The sequence below is a fragment of the Myodes glareolus genome, chromosome 16 (genome assembly GCF_982192425.1).
Source record: "Myodes glareolus chromosome 16, mMyoGla1.1, whole genome shotgun sequence".
In the NCBI taxonomy this organism is placed as follows: Eukaryota; Metazoa; Chordata; class Mammalia; order Rodentia; family Cricetidae; genus Myodes; species Myodes glareolus.
In genome coordinates this window covers 62713402-62740671 of record NC_142041.1, presented here as the reverse complement: position 1 = coordinate 62740671, position 27270 = coordinate 62713402, and the positions used below count along the sequence as shown (strand labels likewise).

General features: G+C 39.9%; 1 protein-coding gene across 1 annotated transcript; it reads right to left on the bottom strand.

Annotated features, from left to right (window-relative positions):
• Window positions 1-248: 248 nt before the first annotated feature.
• On the bottom strand, window positions 249-17864 carry Gdap1 (ganglioside induced differentiation associated protein 1). Its single transcript, XM_048420502.3, has 6 exons — window positions 17678-17864; window positions 16086-16278; window positions 7510-7683; window positions 6291-6385; window positions 4792-4906; window positions 249-3411 (listed from the first exon to the last, which is right to left on the bottom strand). Exons 1-6 carry the CDS (start codon window positions 17792-17794, stop codon window positions 3029-3031), a joined length of 1077 nt encoding a protein of 358 aa, XP_048276459.3. The 5' UTR covers window positions 17795-17864; the 3' UTR covers window positions 249-3028.
• Window positions 17865-27270: the final 9406 nt, after the last annotated feature.

Here is a 27270-nt window from a genome sequence, read left to right as displayed (position 1 = left end):
GTTTAGCCCTAATCTGTGTGACTTAGAAGAAAAGCATGCCCTAGCTGTACGTCTTCAAAACTGCACTGCTTATTTTCCTCCAATTACCTAATTTATAGCTCATAGCTTTTGTTTTCTTTCTTTTTCATGCTGGAAAATGTTGACAAGTGCTCCACCCTGACCAACATCCCCAGTCCAGATGTTTTCATTTTAAGTGAAAATATGTAATTTTAAAATATTTTAATTAGTTCTTTGTGTCCCCGAAAACATTTATTTTCGAATTGTTTTATTGATCTTACAGACAGAACAATATCTTGATTTTCCCATGACAGTCAACAGCACCATCTACAACTTTGACATCAACAGCAATAATTATTAAAACTTGAGCAAGCAGTTCACAAGTTTTGAGAATCAAAAGGCATATAATGGCAGTAACAATAAAATAGTATGCATGTGTGTTAAGACAGAAATAGATGACTCTTTAGTGCCTCTGGCACTTTCCAAGTGTGGCGTTCACATGGGAAGCTCATTGGCCCGTTACCAAAGATGGGGAAAAGGAAGACGCACTCCTGGCTGACAATGGCTGTGCAGCGCGCCTCCTTAGTCCGACATCACACAGTGTTGTCATCACTCACAAAGCTTAGGAAATCAATACTACATTTGCCTCAAGCTTTTTCATAGATGAACAATCTTGATGAAGATGCCCTCACTTTAGAAACTAAGGTCATTAATGTTTTATCTTCTCTTGGAACCTAAGACATGCAGAGCCTAATGGAACACAAGCTTAGACTGCTGGGTAAATAGTGACATCTAGTGGCCATGCTGCTATCGCTACACAAGTGGTTTTAAAGCAATTAAGTCAGGAACACCTACCCAGAAAATACTAAAGGATACTTCGCCCTTAACATTGGTACACATCTGCCTCCAGATAGATTGTATAAGAAAATTATAAAGGTTTCCCAGTGATTTCCTGATTCCGTAATGACATATTCTAAAAGAAAAGTCAGTCTTTAACAATCCATTTACAGGCAAATTCCCTCTGCAGATTTTTTTGGTTTTGTATTTTACAAAATTCCCATCGTTTCTTCTTTGTGCCTCACTTTTATTTCTGCAGAATGACATAAAACATTCTGAATTACTAGTCAATTAATTCTGTGGCTCTTTTACAAATACAATCACGTCAATGTCCTACAACAAGCAAGTTCAAAACAACATGAGCAAATTGAAACAGAAAAACGTGCTATAAGCATATTCATTGTCGCTTATTTGAATTCACACCGGAATGTTATTAGTGCTTTCGTAAACAGGGCACAACCAGTTTGTGAGGGTTTTCTATTTTTCTAGTACATCTAGATTACAAAATGAATTATAGAATCAGAATGGAATTACAGAATTGTTTTTACCACCAGAAAGTCACTGTTTTAATAGACATGACATTTTTCTATTAATGAAAAAGTCAGGTACATTCTTTGGTCATATGCATAGCCGACCTGAGGCCATCGAAACAGGCTTTCATTACTCACTGGAATCTGAGCTCACCGTCTTTGGATAAGCTTCCCGTCAACCTTCTAAAGCTGCTTCGAAGGCCTTGACAGTCAGCTCCACACAAACTGCCTCCTTGTTTCAATAGGAGGTTTTTCCTGAGCACTAATCATTCCCTATAGTAGCACGGCTGCTCCTAGGTCATACTAGAACTGCTTCTTCCAAATGGAATACCACACGCCCTAAAGACTTGGCCATACATGGATGAATATGAATGGGCATCACTAGCAGTATATTTCATCTCCCTCAAATCAACTGTCAACATCCAATGCTAGACTCTCCTCTTTTTCTTTAAGGCTTTGTTAATAAGCATTTAAAAAACACAAAGCCTGGCCAAAAATTGTGTATCCCAAATAAAAATGGGCATATTTGGCTCTCATTAAATTATTCACTACCAGTAATAAGCCATGATTTTTACCTGAGACATTCATCTACACATTCCTTACAATAAAGAGGGCTTTAGAGGCCAAGGCTCCCAGGACTGAACATAGGGCCCACAGGACCGTACCTCACAAGGTCATGGGAACCACGAGGACCACCTTACTATGCCTTTAGATATTCAAATCTGTTCTAGACATATATGTTTCAATGGGCATCCCATCATCAAGTGCATAATTACTTAATCTTACCAAATCAAGATGTGTGACTCATAATTAAGGTCAAGCGAGGTGTTTTGTATGTAATGTGTAGGGTTCTCCCCAGTATATTGTCCCCAATAACTTCCCAGACCTCTCCTCCTGAGTCTTCAGTTAAGGAGTGGGTACGACCACAAGAAGTTATACACAAAATTTACCAAGGTGACAGGCAGCCATGAGCAGCAGTGGAGGCCAGTGGAAGCCAGTCTACTGCTCCATCTTAGATGTAATTCATTCTCCCGTTTTCTTTCTTCCCTTTCCCATTTTCTCCCTAATTTATGCTTGAAGTTGGTACTGGAAGATGAAACAGTACTATGTTGGGGTCTGAACCCTGTCTAGTGTAGCACAGACGACTTTTGAGTTCCAGGGGAGGACCTTGTAACTGCTCAACTCCCAGAACAGTGGCCAATCTCAGGTGAAGCGCTATGAATGTCAGTGGTTATTATTATTGTCTGCTCTTAATTACAACCACTCAAAAAATAGCTGAGAGCATGAACCGACAATTTCCATTAAAGGTCTGCTCCCCACCTGTTAGCGTTTACATATTTTGACCTTTCACATGCTTGCTTTATGGATAGATTAGTAATAGATCGTCTCATAAAAGAAAGGAAGGAAGGAAGGAAGGAAGGAAGGAAGGAAGGAAGGAAGCAAGGAAGCAAGGAAGCAAGGAAGCAAGGAAGCAAGGAAGCAAGGAAGCAAGGGAGGAAGACTTTACCACATCATAAGCTCCTTTACCCACAGGAACTCACTGAGGAGTAATGTAAAGTATGCTTTCTACTAGTTACCCAGGATAAGTCTTCACTGGGTCTGGAAGAGTGGATGAAGGCCTGGTGGAATGGTTGGATGAGTTGCTCCCCCAAAGCCCAACAAACCTAGAAATAATTTGGTCTGGGTCTAAGAGCTAATATCATGCTGCCAAGTCTCCTTCTGAAAAGCATAAATGCAAAATATCCCATTCCTGCAAGCAAACCAACCACAAGGGTGGTGCCAAGAACTTTTGGGGCCCTTTTCTTGGCCACCCGGAACGCTGTTGGCAGCACGGCAGAGATTAATATATTGTTGACGTGTCCTAAAACCTTGTTAAATGTCTTTCTTTTCAAGACACGCTCATAATAGGTTTCCAAGTTGGGTCTCTTTCCATTTCCCCAGTTTCTCCTTGCAAACCCCAGGAACTTCAGTCGATGCAATGTGACAGCCAGCGAGACATCTGCCAGGGTAAAGGATTCTCCACAGAGCCAAGGCTGGTGACCCTCTTCTAATCAGAGAAAGGGAATTAAGGATTAGGAACAAGCACCACAGACCTCAGCTCCCATTTGCAGTTTTAGCCCTAAGGGAAAAGATGGACACATGTTGTCTTGACCATCACAGTCATTCACATTTATCCCAAACTAACAGAACCTTGTTTGACATCTGTCAGTCACAAAAGTCCCTTGGTAAATTTGGACTACTTGATCTGGAGGACTTTCATGCTATAAAGGGCTCAGATGGTAGGTGCCTGCAATCTAGAGGAATCTACAGACTTCCTCTGTATTTCCCTCTGGCGTAGGAAATCAACCAGAGTGCTTTAGAACGATTCATAAAGTTATATTTAAAACCTCATTAAGAGGCCACTACTCCTGTCTACAATACACCTTCCATGCCAATAACTGCATCCACAGGATCAAAAATGCTTAAGAACGCTACATTTTACTGAGAAAGCTTTCTTTCTTGTTATTATCCCTTATACAACACAGTATAAAAGCTATTTCATGCCCTTCACATTATATTACATATTAAAAGTAATCAAGAAGAACTTCAAGTACATAGGACATGCAAACACCAAATCATTTTATATAAAGGACATGACCATCCACGTACTATGGTATCCTCAGTGGCTCCTGAGACCACTCAAGCTTCGCAGAGACAGAAGAATAGACACATTTCCTAGAAGTAGAAAGGAGTCATTCTTTCTTTTTATGTATTTTTTTTGTTTCTTGTTTGGTTTCTTGTTTTGTTGTTTTGATTTGTTTTGTTTGAGACAAGGGATTACTCTCTAGCCCTTGAAGGCCTAAACTGCTAGCAATGCCTCTGCCTCTGCCTCAGCCTCATAAATCCTGGGATGACAGGTGAGGAGCCATCAAACCCAGCTGTGTCCCTGTTGTGAAAGAAGTTTCAGGTAACAGCGTCTTCAACAGTCCAGGTAAGATGCACAAATGGCCCCCGTATAAGCATGGAAAATGGCTGACTGCTGAAGCTCACAGACGCAATCTATCGATGTTCAGTAGCCCATTAGATACTCACTTGCTCACTCCTCCTTCACTCTTCAGATTCAAGCTATCTCCCTAGCTGAAGCAAAACCCAGAGTGGGCAGTCAAGCAATTCCTCAGGTTATTCAACCAGACTACTCTAATTGCTGACTTCTGGAGCTGGGTAGGTAGGCACCCTCCAAACATCCTTCAAAAGGTGCAGAAACCATTCCAGAGTCACAGTTCTCATTGATACAGACTGGATTACAATTAGATAATAGAGTTCTGAGTGAAATAACATATTTAAACTTGCCTGTGAGAAGCAATAACGACAGGAACAGATTACAGAACATGTTTGTTCCTACAAATGCCTCTAATGTTTCAGTAAAAACAAAGCCAAAAGAACCTACCCGGAGTTTCTTCATTTCTCCTTTGTAACTCAGTTTCCACCTGGTCCAAGACCTTCTCCAACTCATCAAGAATTTTCTTCAAGTACTTGACATTGTCATGATCAAGCAGCTTTGACTAATTAACAAACCAAAAAGAAACTATTTATGCCCACTAGTAACAGCAACAAAACCATATAGCACAAAGTAGATTTATATATATATATATATATATATATATATATATATATATATATATATACTTTTAGAACTAAAACCTGTTCATTTTAGACAATGGGGAAATATAGGATAACTTTGTAGAGCCAGAGCAAAATGAGGAAGTGCTCCAGCTGTGAGATCATCTCAGAAGCAGACCTAGCTTGGACTGGCAACTCCAGCTAACCAGTAAGGACAAACAACATGAGAAACATGGAGATCCTCCTCTAGCACTCAACTCAAGAATAGAAGTTGGTAAATTTTAGGGAACTAATTATAGAGTCAAGAAAAAGCAGGAGGTAGCTCAGTCTATAAACTGCTTGTCTTGAAAGTGTGATAACCAGAGTTTGAGTTCCAGAATCTGTTGTTCAAAAGCTAGGAGTGATGGCACATATTTTTAACCCCATATTGGGGAGGCAGAAACAGACACATCCCTGGACCTTACTGTCCAGCTTGCCTAGCCTAATCAGTGAGTCCCAAGTCAATAGGAGATCTTGTCTCAAAAATAATGGGGAGAGGGTCCTAATGCCTCCCTCCAGCCTCTACATGCAGAAATGCATGCACAATACACGCATGCACATGTACACACACACATACGCACACACACACACACACACACACACACACACACACACACCAAAAGGGTAAAGGAAGAGTATAAGAGAAGTCTAAATGTGATTTTGGAAGGTAAGAAAAGTAACTATGGAAGGATGTACTCTGAGCCTACTCAGCTAAGAGAGGATAAAGGAAGGAAGTTGAGGGAGAGTTGGAAGTATCATTTGCTACATATGTGATAACATGTGTTGTCTGGGCATGTGCAAAGAACCAATAGAAAGTGAAAGGCTATTGTTGATGCTCCTTATGATGGGCAGCCCAAGTCAGCTAACACATGGAGGCCTTAAAGAGGCTAACTACCTGTTATGAGAGAATCCTATATTATGTTAACTGGCACTTACAGTAATTCGTCACCTTCCATGGCAACCAGCATGCTCAGTATCTGCTAGTCAGATAACTATCACCAGGTCTGAATATCAAATATATAATTTAAAAAATTCTTCTTTTCCTTCCTTGGAAATTTGTTTTTGCTTGCAAGTATCTCACTTTGTAGTCCAGGCTGACTTGGAACTCATTGATCCTCAGGGCTCATGTGCTGCTACAACTGATTCAGAAGTCTTTCTAAAGCAGAGCACAGGCCAAAGGTATCACATGCACCAATGATCTACAATGGTAAACAGATAGTCTAGAAACAACACACTTCTTTCCCAGAGAGTACGCTGGTGTGCAGTAGAACCAACAGAGTCACTTACCTTAAGTCGCTTCTGCTTGGCAATGTATGCCTCTTGTAAGTCGGGGTTTTCTTCAGCAAGTTTCTTCAGTTCAGACTCTGTGTTACCAATCTGGCCTGATAATAAAAACATGCTTGAAATGAAAAAGTCTTTCCCTCATGTCACACAATCAGGGAGGAGTGGGGGCACACCTTGATGAGAGTATGAGCTTTGTGACTTGTAGCCTGTTGCTATCTTGGACATACTTTGTATGCCTCTGTTTCCCCACTTAAAATGTGGCTAGAAGATACCTAGCGCACAGTCTGAGGACTGCCTGGGCATCTTCTGTGGGCAGCCACAGCAAGGCTGGACACTTTTGTGCACGATGCCACCAGACTGCCTGACCTTTCCAGTTCTTCCAGTTTCTCTGATGAAAGGAAGGGAAAACCTTGTTTTGAAAATAATGTTAGCTAAAGTGATAAGGTTGCAGTCAGAGGTTGTGTTTCAAATCACATTATAAATACTTAGGAAGAGAAAAAATACAAGGCAAGAGAGGAGAGGGGAGATGGCAGGTGAGAAAAGAAGGGAGGGGATAGGGGAGGGGGAAGAGACAAAAGAAGACAAAGGAAAGAAAAGACGGGAGAAGACAGGGTATCAAAAAAAAGGAGAAAAAAGTAATAAAACAACGTTTATTGACATCATGTAAGAGAAAACCATGGATTGTAGGTTTAGAAGATTCGGGATTGAGTGTCTTCAAACCTCCTGAGTATAACCAGTGTAATCTAACCATAGCCAATTATACTGTAGAACATACTTTCTTCTGCTCCACATCTAACACACTGACCCTATAGATCCTCCTGACAGGAAGTAGAAAGGATTTCTCAAATCTCAGAAAATCTCCAGTCACTGAGCACAGATGTGGTGGCTAGATGGCTTCTAATCCAGCCTTCTCCCATCATGAGACGAGCCCAGATATCCGTACCCCCAAGAAGGTGCCAGCCATTCTGACTACCAGTCAATCTGTTTGAGAACATGTTGAGAACATTCTCTACCTTTCTATCAGTCACTTTCCTAAGTTTTATCCAAACACTGACAAATCTGGCAGGTTAGTGAATTGATACATACCCCTGTATGTCCATGAAACAAACTCAACCATCCAATTTCCCAATCTTCTCTCAGTGACTAGAAGATATGTCAAGTCTCAAAATGAAAAGAAACTTCAGGCAGAATCAACCCCCAGCTTATACGATTTTTTACATACTGCGAATCCTTGTGGTTGCATAAGCTGGGATCATGGAATCCACAGTGAGTTCAGGATGTAAAATGCAGCCATGTGTGTAAGCATCCATCGGTAAGGAGTCAAGAAGCTCTCGGTAATGCTGCACCCGTGGGTAATACATGCTTCCTTTATCAGGCATTAACCTGGGTGTTCTTTCTAAAATACACATCGAAAATACAAATACAAACATTGGAGGGAACACTACAAATAAGACACTACATCCAAAAGCAAGAGGTATATGTCTTAAACTGTACAAGTTTAAGACTTCAGTAAAGTGTAAGTGAACTCCTGTTTATTACAAGAAGGTAACTAAGGAGCCCTCTTTTCTATAAGTTAGTGTCAACTAACATCCAGAGTGTTAGTTACTAAATGGCTATGAAATAACAATCTATATAAAGTAGGAAAGACTTTTGCTCAAAAACCCCATTTTCACTTTCCCTAGATTACTATCAGTTTACTCCTGGCAAATATATTCTGCCTAATCTTCACTTGCTGGTGAAAATGTAGATTGTAAACCTCATATGATCTGGGATCACTTATCATTCTCTGACAATCCCCTAAAGCCTAATACATACTTGGTACATTGTCAGTACATGATTAATTATAGCAAGCTGTCACACCCCAAGTTCCCAATTACTCTAAACAGTTGTACTGGGGAAATTCTGTGGTAGCTAATACAGACACAAGGATATGGATACTGGAAAGTTAGCCCAGGTTCTCACAGCTATTAAAGACAGAAGAAAAACAATGTCACCTGACCACTAATACAATGCCCATATCTTATTACATCATCATATCTTCTAAGAAGTTGTATTTCAAAGAGTATCCACAATGAAAGAAACTGAAGAATAAAACACAAAAAAATCAGGGCTAAATCCCTTCAGAATTATTTCCTAATCTGGCTCTCAAACAGTTCTGAAAAATGCCAACTAGCTTATTACCACTAGTGCAACGGAGAGCCTAGATATTCTTTATCCACTCATTTCTTAGTTCGGGTTCCGGACGGCAATTTCTGACTCTAAGAAAAAAGCACGTAGGCAAATGTTTGATGTCCAGACAGACAGTACAATGTTAAAGGCTGCCTTCGAATAATGGCAAAGCATGAATCACATTTCCCACTACAGACGCAGACAACCACACACTTCATTATAGACCCCATGTGAAGACAAGACAGGGAATCGGCCTATACCATATCCAGCCTCTCCACACTAGATGCCTTAATTAGCCCCTTATGCAGACTTTTTAGAATCTCAGCAATATTACCAGTTCTCCAACAAATCCACTTCCATGAGGACAATAAGCCAGAAGCTTTGAAATGCTGAGGTGCTCTCACCCTTGCATGTGCCACTGCCCTTGTCTCAAAATAACAATGTCCTCAGGTGCATGAAATATAAGATGAACAAAATAATACTAATCTGTAAAACACTAACATATATACTTCTTTAACATTTTAACATTCAGCATCAACTCTGGTAACTTTCATAATTTAAAAGTATCAAGATATCTGTAATAATTTAATATGCTAGGAACATATCTGTGATTTCTATCGGTGACAAAGTCACTGCATTCCTGCCTGTTTTGGATTATTTGCATTGATAATAAAAGAATAATAGACTCCTCCAGCCAGACAGGAAGAAACCAGCATAGGTTCAAACTAGACCCTCTGAATGTGGGTGAGAGTTGTATGGCTGGGGCAGACTGCGGGGCCTCTGGCAGTCATATACTATGTGCCACATAAACAACAGAAATGTGTTTTTCACAAATCTGGAGGGAGGCTGACAATCTAAGATCAAGTTGTCAGTGAGTCTAGAATCTGAAGAGAGACTACTTCCTGGTTCATAGATGGAGATGCCACACTGAGTCATTTCTACATGGTGGAAAAAGCTAGTACTGACTTTTTGGGAACCTATTCTCTTTGGATGAATACCTTGCTCAGCCTACCTATAGTAGGGAGGGCCTTGGAGCTTCCCTTACCCTCTCTGAGGTGTATATGGGGGATGGGGTAAGAGTAGGAAAAGGGAATGGGAGAAGGGAAGGAAGTGGGAACTGGGATTGGTATGTAAAATGAAAAAAGATAGTTGGTTTTCTTTTTTAAAAAAGTAAAATAAAATAAATTTTATAAAATAAATTACTTTTAATGAACACACACGCAAAAAAAGAAGCAAGCAAAGTTAATGACATTTTTACACCCATCTAAGATCTCAATTCTCCTTCTACTCATGGATCCAAAGACTTAGTTCTTAACGTGTGAATTGATGATCTATAGGTTGCCCAAAAACACTTTAGTGGATTCACTAATTCCAGACTCTACAACAACACCATGTTGCTAATGGCTTTTCACTCTTGTTACCTCTGCAGTGGCAACAGAGCTTTCCGGAGGCCACAAAAACACACGGTCTGTCACTGAGCTAGTGAAACGGTGATAATCCTGACACGCGAGTGTCTAGGACTTTAAACTTTCCTGGTTCATCTCTAAATAGCAAATATTGACCCACCTAAACCAAAGCTCTAGCTTTCTGGAGCCCATTCCCTATGGTGGATGCCTTGCTTGGCCTTGATGCAGGGGAGAGGGGCTTGGTCCTGCCTCAACTTAAAGGTTTTGTTGACTCCCCATGGGAAGCCTTGCCCTTTCTGAGGTTGGGGGATGTAGAGGGAGCAGGAGGAGGGTAGGGAGGGGAACTGTATGTTGGTAGGTAAAATGAATAAAAAATTTTAAAAATTAAAAAAAAAACTGCTCTAAGAGAGAGAGAGAGAGAGAGAGAGAGAGAGAGAGAGAGAGAGAGAGAGAGAGAGAGACCCAAAAGCCTGAAGCAGCACTCACTGCCTTAGCAGTCCAGGAGCCTCAGGTTATAACCATAAACAGTGCATTTTTGAATGCTTCCCAGATGACCAGTTTGGGATCCTGGCTCCCAGATCAGGCTACTTTTTAGTGCCAGGCCCTTGAGCCTTCTCCAAAAGAACATAGCACTTCCTTCCCAGAAAGGTGAACGAGAGGAAGAATAGTAACATGGAATTTTTCTGGGTATGATCCATCTGGCTCAAGCTGACTTCTTCAAAGGAGAACAAATGCTTGCTGCCATGAGCACTCTTTTATTCTATCCAGTGCCCCACTGACACGGCTCTCTGCTGAAGCTCTTTGTTGGGCAGAAAAGAAGATGCCCACTGCACCCATATCCTCTTCCCAGCTCCCTTTCCCTAAGTACTTCACGGGTGCCCTAGCCAGTGTCACAGAAGCCACCTCCAAGGCAAACCTTTTCAAAAGACAATCAAGTCCAGTGAGTAGCACATGCCTGCATTCCCAGCACTTGGAAGGCTGACCCAGGAGGACCGTGAGTTCCAGGCCAGTGTGGGCTGCGTAGTGAGTACTCAGAGATGCACGAGGCAATTACTTTCTCTTGAATTATGTACATCCTCACTTGCAATCTCATCTTACTTTATTTTCTAACTCTCCCATAGAGTGTCATGATAAGTACATTTTAAAAATGTTTTTTTTCTTGGTGTTCTGCCTCCATCAAGAATGTGAACAATATAAAAGCACATGGGACAGCAAAGGCAGCCAGGAGAGATTTTAAAAGCAGGTGAGGTGCAAGCATTGGAAATACGGTTGCAATAAGGAAAGCCAAGTTTGGTGACTTGACAAGCAGTGAGTAGGGAGCTGGAGGTATTGGCTCTATAAGAATTTATACTAGTCATTTACCAGGCCCTGGATCAAAACCCAAGTACCCGAAACATTCAAACATATAAAATACACATTAAAATAAAGGAAATAAATCTATAAAGTGTTACTAAATAGAATAAAATGATGACTTCAAGTTCATATTCTTTTAATGTTGCACTTTAATTTAATTTCAAAGCAAATCCTACTTTTTTTTTTTGAAGCAGGGTTTCTCTGTAGCTTTTTGAAGCCTGTCCTGAAACTTGCTTTGTAGACCAAGCTGGCCTCAAACTCACAAAGATCTGTCTGTCCCTGCCTTCCAAGTATTAGGATTAAAGGTGTGTGTCAGCATCACCTGGCCCAAATTCTACTTTTTAACAATATGTTAAATGATAGACATAAGACACAAGACATGACTTTCAAATAACTGTTATATATCAAATTATTAAAACACCATATAACGTCCAGGACTCTGGGGTACTACTGAGATAATTAGCAATAATAAATATCATATATTCCAGTATTTTCTACATATTTAATGACAATTTTGGTTCTTTGTCTACTCATTTGGTTTTTACCTAGTAGACAAATTAAATTTTACTGAAAGATTTAGGTTATTACAATTAATTTAATTAATTAATTTAAACATTAATTCAATTTAAACATTAGTGTGTTCATTCACCTTGCCTATTCCCCATTCCTGTACTTGTTCATTGTCATATCTCACCTAACTTAATTAATAGGTTCTTGTAATATAATTTTCTTCATTATATACTTGATTGAAAAATGCACCATGTATACAAAACAGTCTATGAAATTAAATAGTAACAGTATATGCATATTCTAAGGACATATTCTGGTTAAACTGATAGATAGAAAATATCTTTGGAGACTAACAAGCTTCTAAAGACTTGAGGTCTTTGAACTACCTCTGAATATCCTAAGAGTTGCACCTAATCAATGCCTGCTAAATGGTCCTGCGAGAATGGATGCAGAGAGCTCTCTCAGCCAGTCCTAAGATGAGCAATTATAACAGAGAAATTCCTCCTTAACCAAAGCCTTGCCCTTGGGAATATCACTCACATCTCCATGAACCTGCTTTCAAAAGTAATAATAGAAATAATAGTCAAATCTACTAATATCCAGCTTAGATAATTACTATTTTAGGTTAAGACTTTTAAAAAGTTCCCTGACTCAAATTCTCCTGTACAACTGCCAGTTATTTAATAGATATTTCAAAGGCACGGGATGCAAATATCTGAGTACGGATAAGCAAAATGATTGTGCAAAATGCCATTTTGAGCATAACCCTCAATGACTGGCTAACAAAGGATAGCAACCGACAGCAAAGACACCAGTTCACTAATCTGGCCTTTAGTTAATAACCATACCTAAAGGGATCCTATTTTAACCATGAAAAATGATACACTTCATAGAACCATACTAATTATCACCCTACCATTCCTCTAAATTCCATCTGTAGAGTGACAAAATAGCAACTATTAAGACCACCTTTGGATGAAGAGCACTGTGGTTTGTGCATCTGGATAGAACCGACACTTTTAAAAACAACCTAAGAACACTCTAGCCTGGCAACTTACTAACCATCAGGTCTCTTATCCGTTCTAATTGTAGCTAAATTTTAAAACCAAAATTCATGTGTTACATTTGTCTTATTAAACTTTATCTTAGTTTCTGGTTTATTCCTATCCCACAAGAAGCATTTCATAAGATAGCTATTATTCTAATGATTTTATCTCTTCCATCATGCATAAATATGATACCATTTCTTTAGTGTCTTTATTCATTTGTATATTAAACTCAAATCAAGAAAGTCAGGCTTAAAGAAACACCAGTGGGGACTGACAGCATAGCTTAGTGATAAAACACTTGCTAGCAGGCACAAAGCCATGAGTTGATCCCTAGGACTCCAATCAATCAATAAAACACTACTAGAAAGCCCTATCCAGGCTAACAGGTATTTCGATAACTCATTCATTTTATCCATTCAATATTATTTATTAGATATCTATTATGGAGTATCTACTTGCAGAAAACATAAGGGCACAGCTCTTAATAAGATAGTCTCTGACCTCACAGCTCTTACAGTGATTTAAACGTATTCCAAATATTAATAAGTAAAATAAGAGTTGGAGGGTCAATTTGGTGTAATAAATCTGTGCATCAATATTCTTCTGCGTGGTAATTAATTCATCTGCAGACATGTTTTACTTACCATTCTCTAGCCATATTTGTGTCTTTACTCTATAGGAACATTATATAATCTCAAATGCTGTACTTGAATTAAGATACATTCTATTTCAAGCCATGGTTTGAACACTCCAGGCACATTTTAACAGGTATTTCTAACATTTTCCAACAATGTAAAACTTAAATTAGTTCCTTCTACTGACAGACATAAAATCTGAAAATCTAAAGGTTCTCTTTTTTTTAAAAAAAATAAAAACATAGCAATGCTATCACTTGCAGAGACAAACAGGACTAGCCAACTCTTATTTCACCCTTTCCTCCTTCCAAGGAAATTAGTTTTGCAAATGGGAAAGTATGAAAAAAAATAAGTTGGAAATCCATTCTAAAAGTTTGGCAGATAGAGTAATTTGTAGACTGCTTTGAGCATAACACAGTAATTTATAACATTAGTCTAAAGTCGTAATGCACATATAATTCACTTGGGGCTCTGGTCAAACAAGATTCTAACTTTGCTAGACATTCTAAAACTCTGCACTGTAAATAACCTATCAGATGATGCCAATGTTGCTGGTGATGGAATAGACTTTGATAAGGTTGGCTGTTCTCTGTCCTGTTCTTTGACAAATGGGATGGCTCCTTTCCTGTTCCCCTAAGTTCTTAGTGATGAATGCTAACTGTCTGGATTGTAACTGCAGCAATGCTTATGGTTGCTGCAGATTTCAATTTCTATATCCTGAGGTAAATTCTTCTATCTTGACCTGCAAACTGGTCTGGCTGTCATCATATCTGCTACAACTATAGGAGTCTTAGTCTTTTCTAATTTTCCCCAGTTAGATAACTACTCTTCTGGGAAAGAAGAACATCAGTCAGTTTGGTTTGTCTTGTCTTACAATGACAACAGTGCATCATCTCGTCCAACAGTTACAAAGAAACATTCAACAAGTTAGTGAGGCCGTTGATGGCTTCCTCACCAGAGAAGCTCAACCAGAATTAAATCTCATGCTTCCCACAGTCCCATCCTACCATTCAGTCAGTGCTTTATCTAATCAACAAACTTATTAAAAGAAATAGTTACTTCCATAAACCGAATCTGAGACCAACATGAGCTTAAAGTTTACGTCAAAAACAAGCCAACAAAAATCTATTTGGCTGTGATTTATGTAACTTAGTAAGAGTCAGAATATATTTCAGCTTTACTATTATATAAAAAGCAAACTCTAAGGAAAATTTTATGAAACCAACGATAATTAACATTTACTGTAAAGCATCATTTCAAATGAGGTAAGAAAGAGAATAGGAAAATGCGAAGAAAGAACTGAAATAATGATACAAATTGCATGAGTTCAAGCAAAGTCTAAATATTATTTTTCATGTGTTATATAACATAGGTGATATATATTATATTCTTATATAATTCATGTAACTTATGGTTTTACATATTGCATATAGTACATTAAAAAATAAGATACTTTTTAAAGTTTTGGTCATTTAATATAGAATTCTTACACAATTATTTTTGTTTTATTTCTTTTATTCTAGTCAGTTCTCTCAAGAAAAACAAATTATTAATACTCTTATCCATTTCCAAAAAGCTCAAGGATGTGAAAATGTTTCTTAAATCAATTATTCTCCATTTCCAGCACAGTGCCCAGCATCTAAACATATATAGGGATAGCCAATGGTGAAAGGCACATAGTTCTTTATACCATTTGGTTCAGGCCAAGGCCACCTTTAGTTAAAACCTCTGATGGAGTCCTGGGTAGTTAGCACTTACATCTACACTCAGATAGATGGAGATAGAGACAGAGACCCACGTTGGAACACTGGACTTAACTCCCTAGGTCCAAATGAGAAGCAGAAGTGGGGAGAACGTGAGCAAGGAAGGCAGGATCAGAGGGAACCTTCATCCGATGATGGATGGAGATTGAGACAGAGACCCACATTGGAGCACTGGACTGAGCCCCCAAGGTCCAAATGAGGAGCAGAAAGAGGGAGAACATGAAAAAGGAAATCAGGACCGCGAGGGGTGTGTTCACCCACTGATACAAGGGGACTGATCTAATGAGAGCTCACCAAGGCCAGAGGGACTGGGACTGAACGAGCACGTGATCAAACCGGATTCTGAATGTGGCTGGCATGGGTACTGTCTGAGAAGCCATTGATAATGACACTGGGACTTGTTTCCTCTGCATGTACTGGCTTTTTGGGACCCTAGTCTGTTTAGATGCTCACCTTCCTAGACCTGGAGGGAGGGAGGAGGAACTTGAACTTCCCACAGGGCAGGAAACTCTGACTGCTCTTAACCAAAGTCTTGCCCTTGGGAATATCACTCACATCTCCATGAACTTGCCTTCAAAAGTAATAATAGAAATAATAGTCAAATCTACTATTATCCAGCTTGGATAACAACTATTTTAGGTTAAGACTTTTAAAAAGTTCCCTGACTCAAATTTTCCTGCAGTTTTCCACAAGTGAATTTGAATATTTTGCCATTAACATTTGCACTGGCGTCTCTGAAATTGGTACAGGTGTATATTTTTGTGCTTATGGAAATGGAAAAGGTTTTTAAATCACTAAACCACCACCATAAAAAAGAGAGGGAGAGGGAGGGGGAGGAAGAGAGGAGAAGGGAGACAGGGAAGGGTGTATGTTGAAAACAAAGCTAAGAAATCACAAAGAGCCTTAACATTACCATCCAGGAAAGTCTGTTCAAGATAATCAATGATCTGAGTGGCCTCACAAATTATGTTTTCCCCGTGGATAAGGACAGGCACTTCTCCAGTTGAGTTCAAACGCATAAACCAAGGCTCATTGTGTTCACTCAGGGGCAGACTTACATCGTGTTCCTCGCACTTCAGTGCCTTTTCAGCAATTACCAAGCGCACCTGGAAGAGTTCACAGGGGTTACTACTGTTCTCAGTTAAAACGTCTTCTCTGGATTCAGCTAAGCCACCTCGGTTGGCTTCCTGAGCTAGCAGCAGCATTTCAAATGTTCATTTAGTGACACCTGGTGCTAGAAGATGAGCAGCACCTTGGCAGCTTACTGCTATAGGTTATAGAAGGAAAGGAGGGAAGAAAAATGACTCTGTCTTCCTCACAACCACTCTCTCTCCATCACCACAGTGGTCCTGTGCCTTAAACCAAACTGTGTTTCCTCCGCCAGACAAAAGCCTTGAAATAGAGGGCCGGAGAGACAGCCAGGTGCGTATGGCTCTTGAAGATAACCCAAGTTTGATTCCCAGCACCCACGTTGGCTGGCTGACAAGGGCCTGTAACTCCAGCGTAGGGGAAACCATAAAGGACCACCTTAAGTACAAATATATGTTTGGACCTTTGTTAAAGAATGCAAGCACGGGAAAATCAAAGCAGTTTCATTCCCTTGGGGTGGAGCAGTGTCTTTACATGATTTTGTTGTTTTCTCTCTTCTGATGCTAAAGACTGCCAAACCCAGGGCCTTGAGCTTGATAGGCAAAATCTGAGCTAAATACCTAATTTCTGTATTTTTTTTAAGCATTTTAAAAAGTGATTTAAGACTGCAATCCCTGCCGGGCAGTGGCGGCACACACCTTTAATCCCAGCACTCGGGAGGCAGAGGCTGGAAGATCTCTGTGAGTTCGAGGCCAGCCTGATCTACTAGAGCTAGTTCCAGGACAGGCTCCAAAGCTACACAGAGAAACCCTGTCTTGAAAAACCAAAACCCAAACCAAAAAATACAAAACAAAACAAAACAAAAAAAAACAAACTGCAATTCCAACAGTAGAGGAGCCAAGGTGAAAGATTGCCACACATTCATAGACATCTTGGTCTACATAACAAGTTCCAGGTTGTTCAGGTTTGCACTTCAAGAGATCCTGTCTCAAAAACACACACTCTCTCTCTCTCTCTCTCTGTGTGTGTGTGTGTGTGTGTGTGTGTAATATTATATGTATGATATACAGTATATCATATTATATATATATATATACATATATATATATATATACACAATATTTATTTATTTACAGAAGGAAAGTAGATCAAAGGGATGCAGGGAGGCACTTTTTCCTGCCTCACTCTCCAGGGTCCAGAGCCCAAGAGGGCAAAACCTGTAGGCTGAACGTGATGCTTCTTAGTGCCGCTTCCTGAACGCTGAACGATAGTGCCTGCGTCACTGCCTTCATCCTTCTTCAGACCCACACTTAGTGAACCCCAGCAGTGCAGGCACCCGGGGTCAGGGCCCGCGCCACGCCGAGGGAGCTGTCCCGGTGCTGAACCCGAGCGCGGCCCGCGGCTCCTGGCCGTTACCTTTTGAGAGCTGAAGGAGTGGGTCCAGTGGTACAGAATGAGCCTGACCTCCGCGTCCGGCCGGCCTTCCGCCCTCAGGGGCGCGCCCATCCGCGCCTCGTCCTGCCTCCGAGCCATTTCGGGGTGCACGGGTCAGGCAGCCTCGTCCCTGGGCCCTCTTGCCAGGAAGCTCTCTGTGGCGTCCTCTGGTTTCCCAAGGCCCCCTGTGGCGGGAAGGACTCTCTCCACAGACGAAATGGCTTCTGGGAAATGTAGTTTTGCCCCAAGGAAGCTGGAGAGCCTGATCTGCAGAGGTCCTTGAGAGGTTACTGATCTGGGAGATGTAGTGGAATAATTTTTTTAGGTAGGTAAAATTTCTAAAATATGACTGTCTTGTTTGGAGGACAAGGAGAATTATGATAGCAAATTATTCATAGGCTTTGAACATTACTTGGGCATAAAAGTGCCAATTTCTCAAGACATTCAGAACTTTTATTTTGGTGGAAAAGTTCTAGTGGGCAAAGCAATTGGATTAAGAATCGATGAATTTTCATTAGAAGATATTACTATGGAATCACAGAGTCTGTATCATATGAATAAATCAACAGTGGCAATGTAAAACTGCCTTTTGGTTAGGAATGCACATTCATAGCAGAAAAACTTGGGACTATGTCCTGCTTTTTCCATTTTTGAAACAGAGATCATTTTATTCCATTCATAAGATTTTTGTGAAAACTGAGTACATATATAAGATAGTACAAGCAACAGCAATACTATCCACAAACCCAGTTGCCTTAAAACACTCTTTTTATAACCATGGTCAGGATAACTACAGACTCTATATTCTAATTCTACTCATAACTGCATAACTCTTAAAATCTGTAATCATAACAATTAATAAAGTTTCTCTTTCAGAAAATTTATACAAATATTGTCATGAAATAAGTTCCTTTATGACTTACTACCAAATATTACTTGAGTGCTCTCTATGTTCTAGGCATTTCTGTTGCATCCTGGAACTACAAATATTTGCTAGGTAAGATCTAGTGCCTGGCACATATATAGATGCCTGTTGGCAGATGTAACAGAAAAAACAGCCACAAGAAAAAGGAATAGTTTTAGGGCCAAGGTATGGAATTATGAACAAGGAAAGCATGGCAGTCAGCAGCCCAGGTAAGAAGATCCCTGAAAGGAACAAAAAGCTTAGGGAGTTTCTCCTCCCATTGAGAGTACTTCCTTTGTTGTTCCTCATAGTTCTTCTATGATTCAAATGTTTTCAAGTATATTTTATGTCTTTAAATAGCAGAACTGAGCTTCTTGACAGTCTTTTAATCTAGTCATTTGGGTGGGTGGAGCCATACATTCCATCCATCAGCTCATTCTTAGAGTGAAAAGGAAACCAAACTCTAAAATCAGGTAGAGCAGAGTTAAATTCTAGCTCCACTCCTAACTTGGGCCCTCTGCAGCCATTACTTTTACATAGATAAAATGCAGATGATGAGAATATAAGCCTACTGTCTCAGACAGGGTTTTCTAGTGCTGTGAAGAGACACCATGACCATGGCAACTCTTAGAAAGGCAACAGTTAATTGGAGTGACTGGCTTACAGATTCAGAGGTCCAGTCCCTTATAATCATGGCAGGGATCACGGTGGTGCGCAGGCAGATGTGGTGCTGGAGCTGAGAGTGCTACATCTTGAAGGCAACAGGAAGTCAACTGACTGTCACACTGAGTGAAGTTTGAGAAAAGAGGCCTCAGATCCCACCCCCACAGTGACACCCTTCCTTCAACAAGATCACACCTCCTAATAGTGCCACTCCCATTGAGGGCCATTTTCTTTCAAACCACCACCCCTATGCTAAGTGGTATGGAAATTCAATGAGATAAAATACTTAAAGCACCAGGGACATTGCCTAGTAGGCTTGCTCCTGGGAGAGGATGCTGACTTATATGATCAGGAAAAGGACCATGCCTGGGGCTCTCCTCTGGAACTGGAGTTATAGACGGTTGTGAGCTACCACATGGGTGCTAGAAATTGAACCCATGTTCTGGAAGAGCAGCCAGTGCTCTTAACTGACAAGTCAACTTTCCAGGCCTAAACCACCATAGTTTTACTTACCAAAAACAACAACAAAAGAAAAAACTACCATTGTCTTTAAGGCAGGCTTATTTGGTGTTTCTGGATGCTATTGTGTTATCTGTCCTCACATATCAAGCATGTAAAATATAGGCTCTCTCTCTTTGTCTCTCTCTTTCTCTCTCTCTCCCTCTTTCCTCCCTCCCTTTCTCCTTCTATCCTTCTTTCCCTCCTCTCCCTTCAGTGTTTTAGTTTATGGAGCCTTGGCTGACCTGGAAATCACTATGTCAACCAGGCTGGCCTTAAACTCACAGGGATCCAATTGCTTCTGCCTTTAATCCCAAGTGTTTAATCCACCACCACATTCAGCTCTTGTTTACTTCTTTAAACTTTTGATATACTGAATATCCTAGCGTGACTGTTGTCTTTACCTCTTAAAATGTAAACAGTGCAAGAACATCATTAACTGATAAGGAAAATGGTGAGGTTTGTTCTTTTTTTTAAATCATAACAGGCATGGAGGAACTGTTGTTTCTAAATTCTATAATCTAAAATTCCTTTTATTTTTCCATACCAATAAAAGTCTGTTAAGAGTAATAAAACCTCTTTTCCATCTACATGTTTATTCAGGGTTTCATTAACTGTCTGCATCCTTCATACCTGTGCAGGTCATTGCATTACTGTGGTGGCCGGAGGAGAGAGTCCAGATCCAGGTGAATCAATAGAACAGATCAAATGCAAGAGACAAGATCATGGCTTGCAGACAAAGTAGAGGAATTAGAGTACTCAGTCAAAGAAAATATTAAATCTAAAACAAAAAAATGGTTGTGGTGCACAGGTAGGCAGACGTAGGAAGATCTCGATGAATTTGAGGCCAGCCTGGTCTACAGAGCAATTTCCCTGCCAGCTATGCTTATGCTGCGAAACCCTGTCTCAAACGTCAGAATAACAACAACAAAACCAAACAAACAAATAAACAAAACAATTACACACATTATGAATATCACAAATAATAAAAATACAGAAAAATTAAATATTTTTAAAAGTGATTTAAGAACGGTAATCCTGCAATTTGGCAGTCTCTTGTGAGTTATGTCTATAATTCCCAGTCACTTTAAGTAATCCGTAGTGAGTGAAGTCCAGATGAATTTGATATTGTAAAAATGTACATCACACAATTTCTTGGAGCTTTAGTCACCTTATATATAAATTAGAATAAAAAATTATCAGATATTCTGATACACAAATACACAGTTTGGAAAAGTTCTTAACAAAAGTTAATACTTCAACACCTTCCTATGTTTGACGAATTGACAATTTGTTAAGTAGTGTGTTCCTCTAACCAAAATATCTATATATTTTGACACCTTTCTATGTTTCATGAATTGATAATTTGTTAGGTAGTATTCCTCTCACTAAAATATCTATATATTTCTATACTTTCCTATGTTTGATGAATTGATAATTTGTTAGTATTTCTCTCACCGTATGAAATATCTATATATCTCATTCACACATATGTATATAAGCAAATATATGCGTGTACACACATACATATATATACATACATATACATTACTGAGAGTAGAATATTATTGCTGATGGGTTGTATTTTTGCAGGTTTTAGGTAATATCTCTATTTTTAAATGGATGTTACCTAAACCAGAAATTTCGAAATCTGACAAATTTGAATAATTCTGTTTTTAAAATACTATTATGAATGACCACAAGAGGTCTCTAGCTTTTAAGAAAACAACATTCCTTGCTATTTTTCTTTCTGGCCAAATTAGAAAACAGATACAGTGATATTTTCCACAGAGTATATTTAATTAATTAAACAATATTAAAGTCAGATTTTTCCAAATTAAAAAAAAAACATGTTTTGTACATGTAGGAAAATAAGATTCTTTCCACTTTCTCTTAGGGCAGCACCACTTATAAACAACAGGCACCCAGCATTGTTTCGCATGTCAGGAGCCTAGAGCACGGCAGCTGGGAAGGCTTTCTAGTGACGTCACGTAGGAGAACGACGAGGGGAGCATTCATGCACATTGGCATAGGCACAACCAAGTACCACGCGCCAAAGGCATGATCTGACCAAAGGCACGCTGTGGACAAGGTAACCTAGGATTAGTGCCATGACAAAGCTACTCAACACCAAAGGGATTCTGTGACCAACAGGTAGAAGTTAAACAAGAGGAGGGGGACAAAGGTTCACCGAGCACAGCCCTGGGGGAAAAAAAAAAGAACGCAACTAGACATTCTACAAAACTCTACTATCTCTACTAAAATATAAAGAATTTTGTTTAATATTAGCATTATTAGTCATTTCTGGAGACCCAAATTAATTAGATCTTGACAAGTAGCAACAGTAACTTTAAACTAGGGCCTCTTGAACATGTAAGCTGTAATGGGGGAGTGAATAGTATTTGCTCTTGAAGAGGAAAAAGTTCAGAGGAAATCGTTTGGAGACCCCCAGTAACCAATCTCACATAACTCACATGGACTAAATTACTGGCACGGGTTAAAGTAGAGCAGGCAACCAATGCCTGGGTATCCAGTTAATATTAATACTGCTACCATCAAGGGGAAGTGGAGAGAATTCTAATTGTCTATGTCCATAAGAGATTCTTAAGTTTTGAGAATCTGCTTTTCTAGTTGCTTAAGTATTATCTGAGTAAGAGGATAAACAACTTATTAAATGTATTGATTTCATGAAGAACTTAAATGGTTCGGTGTAGACTGATTTCCATATCTAGTTTATCATAGTAGTTCTCAAAGAGCAGTCCCTCTGATGGGCTGTTCACCACTACCTGGGAATGAATGTGTTATTTTAATGAGTCTTAATCTCTGGGAGCAAGACCCAGCAATGTGTGCTTTAGCAACCTCTGGCTTTCTCTGATAAACACCAAATTTGACAACTATCCATGTAATGCATCTTTGACCAGCAATTCTCAGCTTCCTATCTTGTCAGTAAAACTTATAGAGCACATAACAGCCAAATGACTGACTTCATACCTGTCCTAACAGTCAATAATTTGGGACAACTTCAAAACAGACAGGAAAAGGCCCATGGTACACCAACAGCAGTGAGAGCTCGTGGGTGCAAGGTGCCAAGACCACCCCCTTCCCCTGTAAATGCACAGAGGCTCTCCTGTCACCTAGAACACAACAGCACAGTAACTGAAGAATAAGAATAGTGAATTCTGCTTTGGGGTTAAGAAACTGTCCTTTTTCAAGGATTCAGAGAAAACAATTATATTTACCCCCAAGTACAGCATATTAACTCAAGAAGCCCTGGTTTTGAGATGAATTCCTTTATAACAACCTAATTTTCCAGACTCCCAAAGAATAACTATTCATGTTAGTAATTCACTAACAGCCTCCCTCCTTTTTTAAGTAGAAAATTCACTCTGACTTTCAATTCTGCTAGGAAGGATTGGGTAACTCTGGTAATGGTTTTTGGTTTTGTTTATTTGTGTTGGTTTTGGGGTTTTGTTTGTTTGTTTGTTTGGGTTTTTTTTTCTGTCAACTTGACCAAACCAAGACATATATGAGAAGAAAGAATCTTAACTGAGAAAATTCCTCTATCAGACTGGCTGGTAGGTAAGTGTGGGGGGCACTGTCTTGATTCATGATTGATGTGGGAGGACCCAGTTCCCTGTGGGTCGTACACACCCACAGGTAGTCCTGGACTGCATGAGAAAGCAGGCTCAGGGAGCAAGCCATGGGGAGCAAGCCAGGTAGCGCTACCCTCCATGGCCTCTGCATCAGCTCCTGTCCCAGGTTCCGGCCCTGACTTCCCTCTTACTGGGCTGTGATCTGTGATCACACATGTAGCTGAAATCAAACTCTTTCCTCCCCAATCTGCTTTCAGTTGTGCTGTTTTTTTCACAACAAGAGAAACTCTAACAGAGATGTCTCTCACCCTCTTTTCTCCATTTCTACAGTGATATATGATGCACATATTCAGAATAAACACATGAATATGAACCATGGGCAAATAAAGAAAGGAAATATTTGTACCACTTAGCTGTTGATGGTTTTGTTGTGTTGACCAGACACCAAGAAGTGCTTCAAGGCTTTGTGCGGTTATCTTATCACTTGCAAAAATCCTTTGAGATGGAAAGAAAAATTCTCATTTTACCAGTAGATCATTGGTGTACAGGTAAGTTGGGTAAATTTCTCGACCTCACACTTTTAGTCCTTGTGGTAAAATTGGGAATAGACTCAGTAGTCTGGTCTAGAAATTTCATTCTTACCACTAGGAGGTTCTGCCAGTGTTATCAGGCATAATTTCTCAGTCTCGTACACAAATATTACTGATGCCTTACATCACTAATTAATTACAGCTTTCTTATTCAACACTTTGGCAATGTTATAAAAAGGTGAAGGGGGGAGGATGGAGAGAATGTGCCCTACAAGTAAATGGGTGCCTATTATAAAGTTCTACCCTCACTCAAAATCTGGTTTCCTCCCAAACCTTTATGAGTGCCTTTACACTCAGTACATAATATTTACTGAATAATTCTAACTCTCCCACTTCCAGCTAAAGAGTCATTACTGAGGTATGGAGTTTGCACACCTAGTAATTGCTAAACTGACTGAAAAGCTCCACATTCCACATATATTTACCGGCGTCCACATTCCACATACGTCTACCGGCGCCCACATTCCACATACGTCTACCGGCGCCCACATTCCACATACGTCTACCGGCGCCCACATTCCACATACGTCTACCGGCGCCCACATTCCACATACGTCTACCGGCGCCCACATTCCACATACGTCTACCGGCGCCCACATTCCACATACGTCTACCGACGCCCACATTCCACATACATCTACCCACGCCCATATTCCATATACGTTTACCGGCGCCCACATTCCACATACGTCTACCGACACCCACATTCCACATACATCTACCGACGCCCATATTCCATATACGTTTACCGGCGCCCACAGCTTTATTGTCACGTATCACTCACCTTGGCTCTGTATGGGACAACTTTGGAGACCTGTCTGTGTTTATATTTACATATTGTGTTTCTATAGTATCTGTGTTGGCACTGACAGTCTAAGTTCTGTTCATTTAATTGTCTCTATAATGATGTATTGGACATCATTTGTGTCAGTACTGTCAATACTGAATAAGTGCACTGGCCTAGTATATACTTCACTGTGAACTCTCCACTCCACGTCAATATTAGCCAGGATGTGGAAGACAAGACAGTAGACTCTACAACCATACTTAATTCAAACTCCGATGCCACCACTCAACTTTGTGATCAAGAGCTTATCTTTTTGTGCCTACACACCATGCAAAGTAATTTATAATGCTGTAATTATGATACTTACAGAAATCTGCTTTTAAGCAAAATATCTAGTGCATAAAATTATAATACATAATACTGACAAGATTGTAAGAATAAAATTTTAAATATTCAGTGTAAATGTTTTTAGTGATAGGAACTATCATATACTTTGGCTCTACTTGGGAACTTTCTATTTACAAATTCTAAACTGGGCGCACACAGTGGCACACACTTATAATCTCAGGAACCATGAAGCAGAGGCAGGAGAGTCACTCCAACTTCAAGGCCAAATACAGCAAAACTGTCTCAAAAATATTTTTGAAAAATAAATTTCAGCAACTTCTAATTTTCAAAAACACATTTGAAATCATTATAATCACTCTGAAGAATTGAGGTTTCTAACAAAAACAGAAAATAAACAATAAAAGTCCCTAAACGCTATTCATAGCTCCTCGTGAGTTCTTTCATGCTTGGTTTAGTAGATTATTAAACAAACACCTCTGGTGGTTGTGTTAATATTCTGCGATGTCGTTTGTAACATGGAGGTAAGAGACATCAGGGTCATGGAGAAAGGAGCCTCTTTCTAGAGTGCTGAAATGAAGCTAGCAAGATCACCCGTCCACCTCTCCTCTGCTGGTGTACTGAGAGCAAAGGGGTCAATTCACAGGCCACAGCAACTGTGAAAGTCTCTGGGATATGTCAGATACAACCTAGGGACAAGTGTATTCCATAGAGGCTACTTAATGCCTATGTTTTCAACTATAGCTTTTAATTAGTTGTTTCCTAAAGTGCTTTCCTACTAATTTAAAATGTGCTTGTGCATATTTTAAATATCCTTTCATCATAAGTACACAATGCCAGGAAAGTGCCTATGTCTTACTATTTCCCAATAAGTGATTCGGGAGGCTTCCCAGGCACTTTATCATTTATTTTGTTTTAATGTTGAAAGGAATCTTTTCAGAGATTTAATATCATTTGTACATATCTCCATAATTCAGACTTAGAGTATTCAATCATACACTGGAGTTTATTTTGCAACTGTCTGTGGTCTGTGTTCTTTACAGTGCCAAACAGAAGCAGAGAGCTTCATTTGTGTCTGCACTGTCTCTTGGCACATGTGAAAAGGGCACAAACTTCAGAGACACGGCTTTACAGAAAGCGTCAATGATGCAAGCATTGCTTGGTTTTCCTTTGTGAGTATAAAAATAGGACAAGATAAGGTTGTGGGCAGAGCAGATTCTGGGCATCAAATGGTCATCTCTGTTCCTTTGGCATGAACTTCAACACACTGGCATGATTTTTTTTCTTAGCCACCTAACGTCACCAGAGATGTTGACAGAATAAACCCAGGAGCCGATGCAATAAAAACCTACTCCACTTATCTTCTGGGTCTTAAAAAGATCCTGCAGAAGCTGCGTTAACCATGACAACAGAATATGGCGCTGAATTTGTGCTGAGCTTGCATCTAAAACATTTTGTTCTTCATTTTTTTTTAATACGGTACTTCTTAAATAAACACAATATTGTAATCCTTAGAGAAGAGACAAACATGAATGCCCAGCATGTAACTGAGGCACATGACTGCTGGGGATGGAGCCTGTGCCTATTAAAGCTGCATCAGAGAAACAGGTGACATGTGGTCAAGATGAGCCTGCTTCCAGCGCTCCCCTGCGGGAAAAAGCAGGGGAGATCAATGAACCGCAAACATCACACAGAGAAGGAGCTTGGCTTTATCACTTCAGAGCAGAGATGTTGAACGGAAACAGAGAGGAGGTTAGATTCAGGTGACGCTTTGGTTTTACAAAAACACATGGTAAGAACCGACTGCCAGGTTTAGCCTAAAAACGGCAACCTAGACTCCTGTCGTGTGCAGGCTATGAAAATGTAAGGGCCTGGTCTTGACAATTGCAAGTGGCAAAAGCAGGTCGAGTTGGCAAAACCCCAACCACAGACGGCCATGACACACGTGAAAACAGAATAGTTATAAAAATGGGCCCATGAAGGTGAAGCATGTAGGTTCCAGAAATAGCCGGGGTCCACTGACTTCGTCTTGAAAAGGAAAGATGAGCGACTTTCAAAGGAGATAGACATCTTACTCCTGGCCCTCCCAGGGCAAAGGTGCTGATTCTGTTCAATCAAGTGGCTGAAATCCGAAGGGCTTTCTTTAAATAACTGATGACCAACAAGAGCCCTCTTTTCCACCTTCCTTCTTACGT

What these genes read in the sequence shown, in the direction of transcription:
- Gdap1 (XM_048420502.3), bottom strand. Translation starts at nt 17,794, where the DNA reads ATGGCTCGGAGGCAGGACGAGGCGCGGATGGGCGCGCCCCTGAGGGCG. An exon ending in TGAACAGACTTTCCTGGATG is followed by an intron (nt 7,684 to 16,085) that starts GTAATGTTAAGG and finishes TGTGTATTTTAG; the next exon opens with AAAGAACACCCAGGTTAATG. An exon ending in GAGAAATGAAGAAACTCCGG is followed by an intron (nt 3,412 to 4,791) that starts GTAGGTTCTTTT and finishes TTCTCTGATTAG; the next exon opens with AAGAGGGTCACCAGCCTTGG.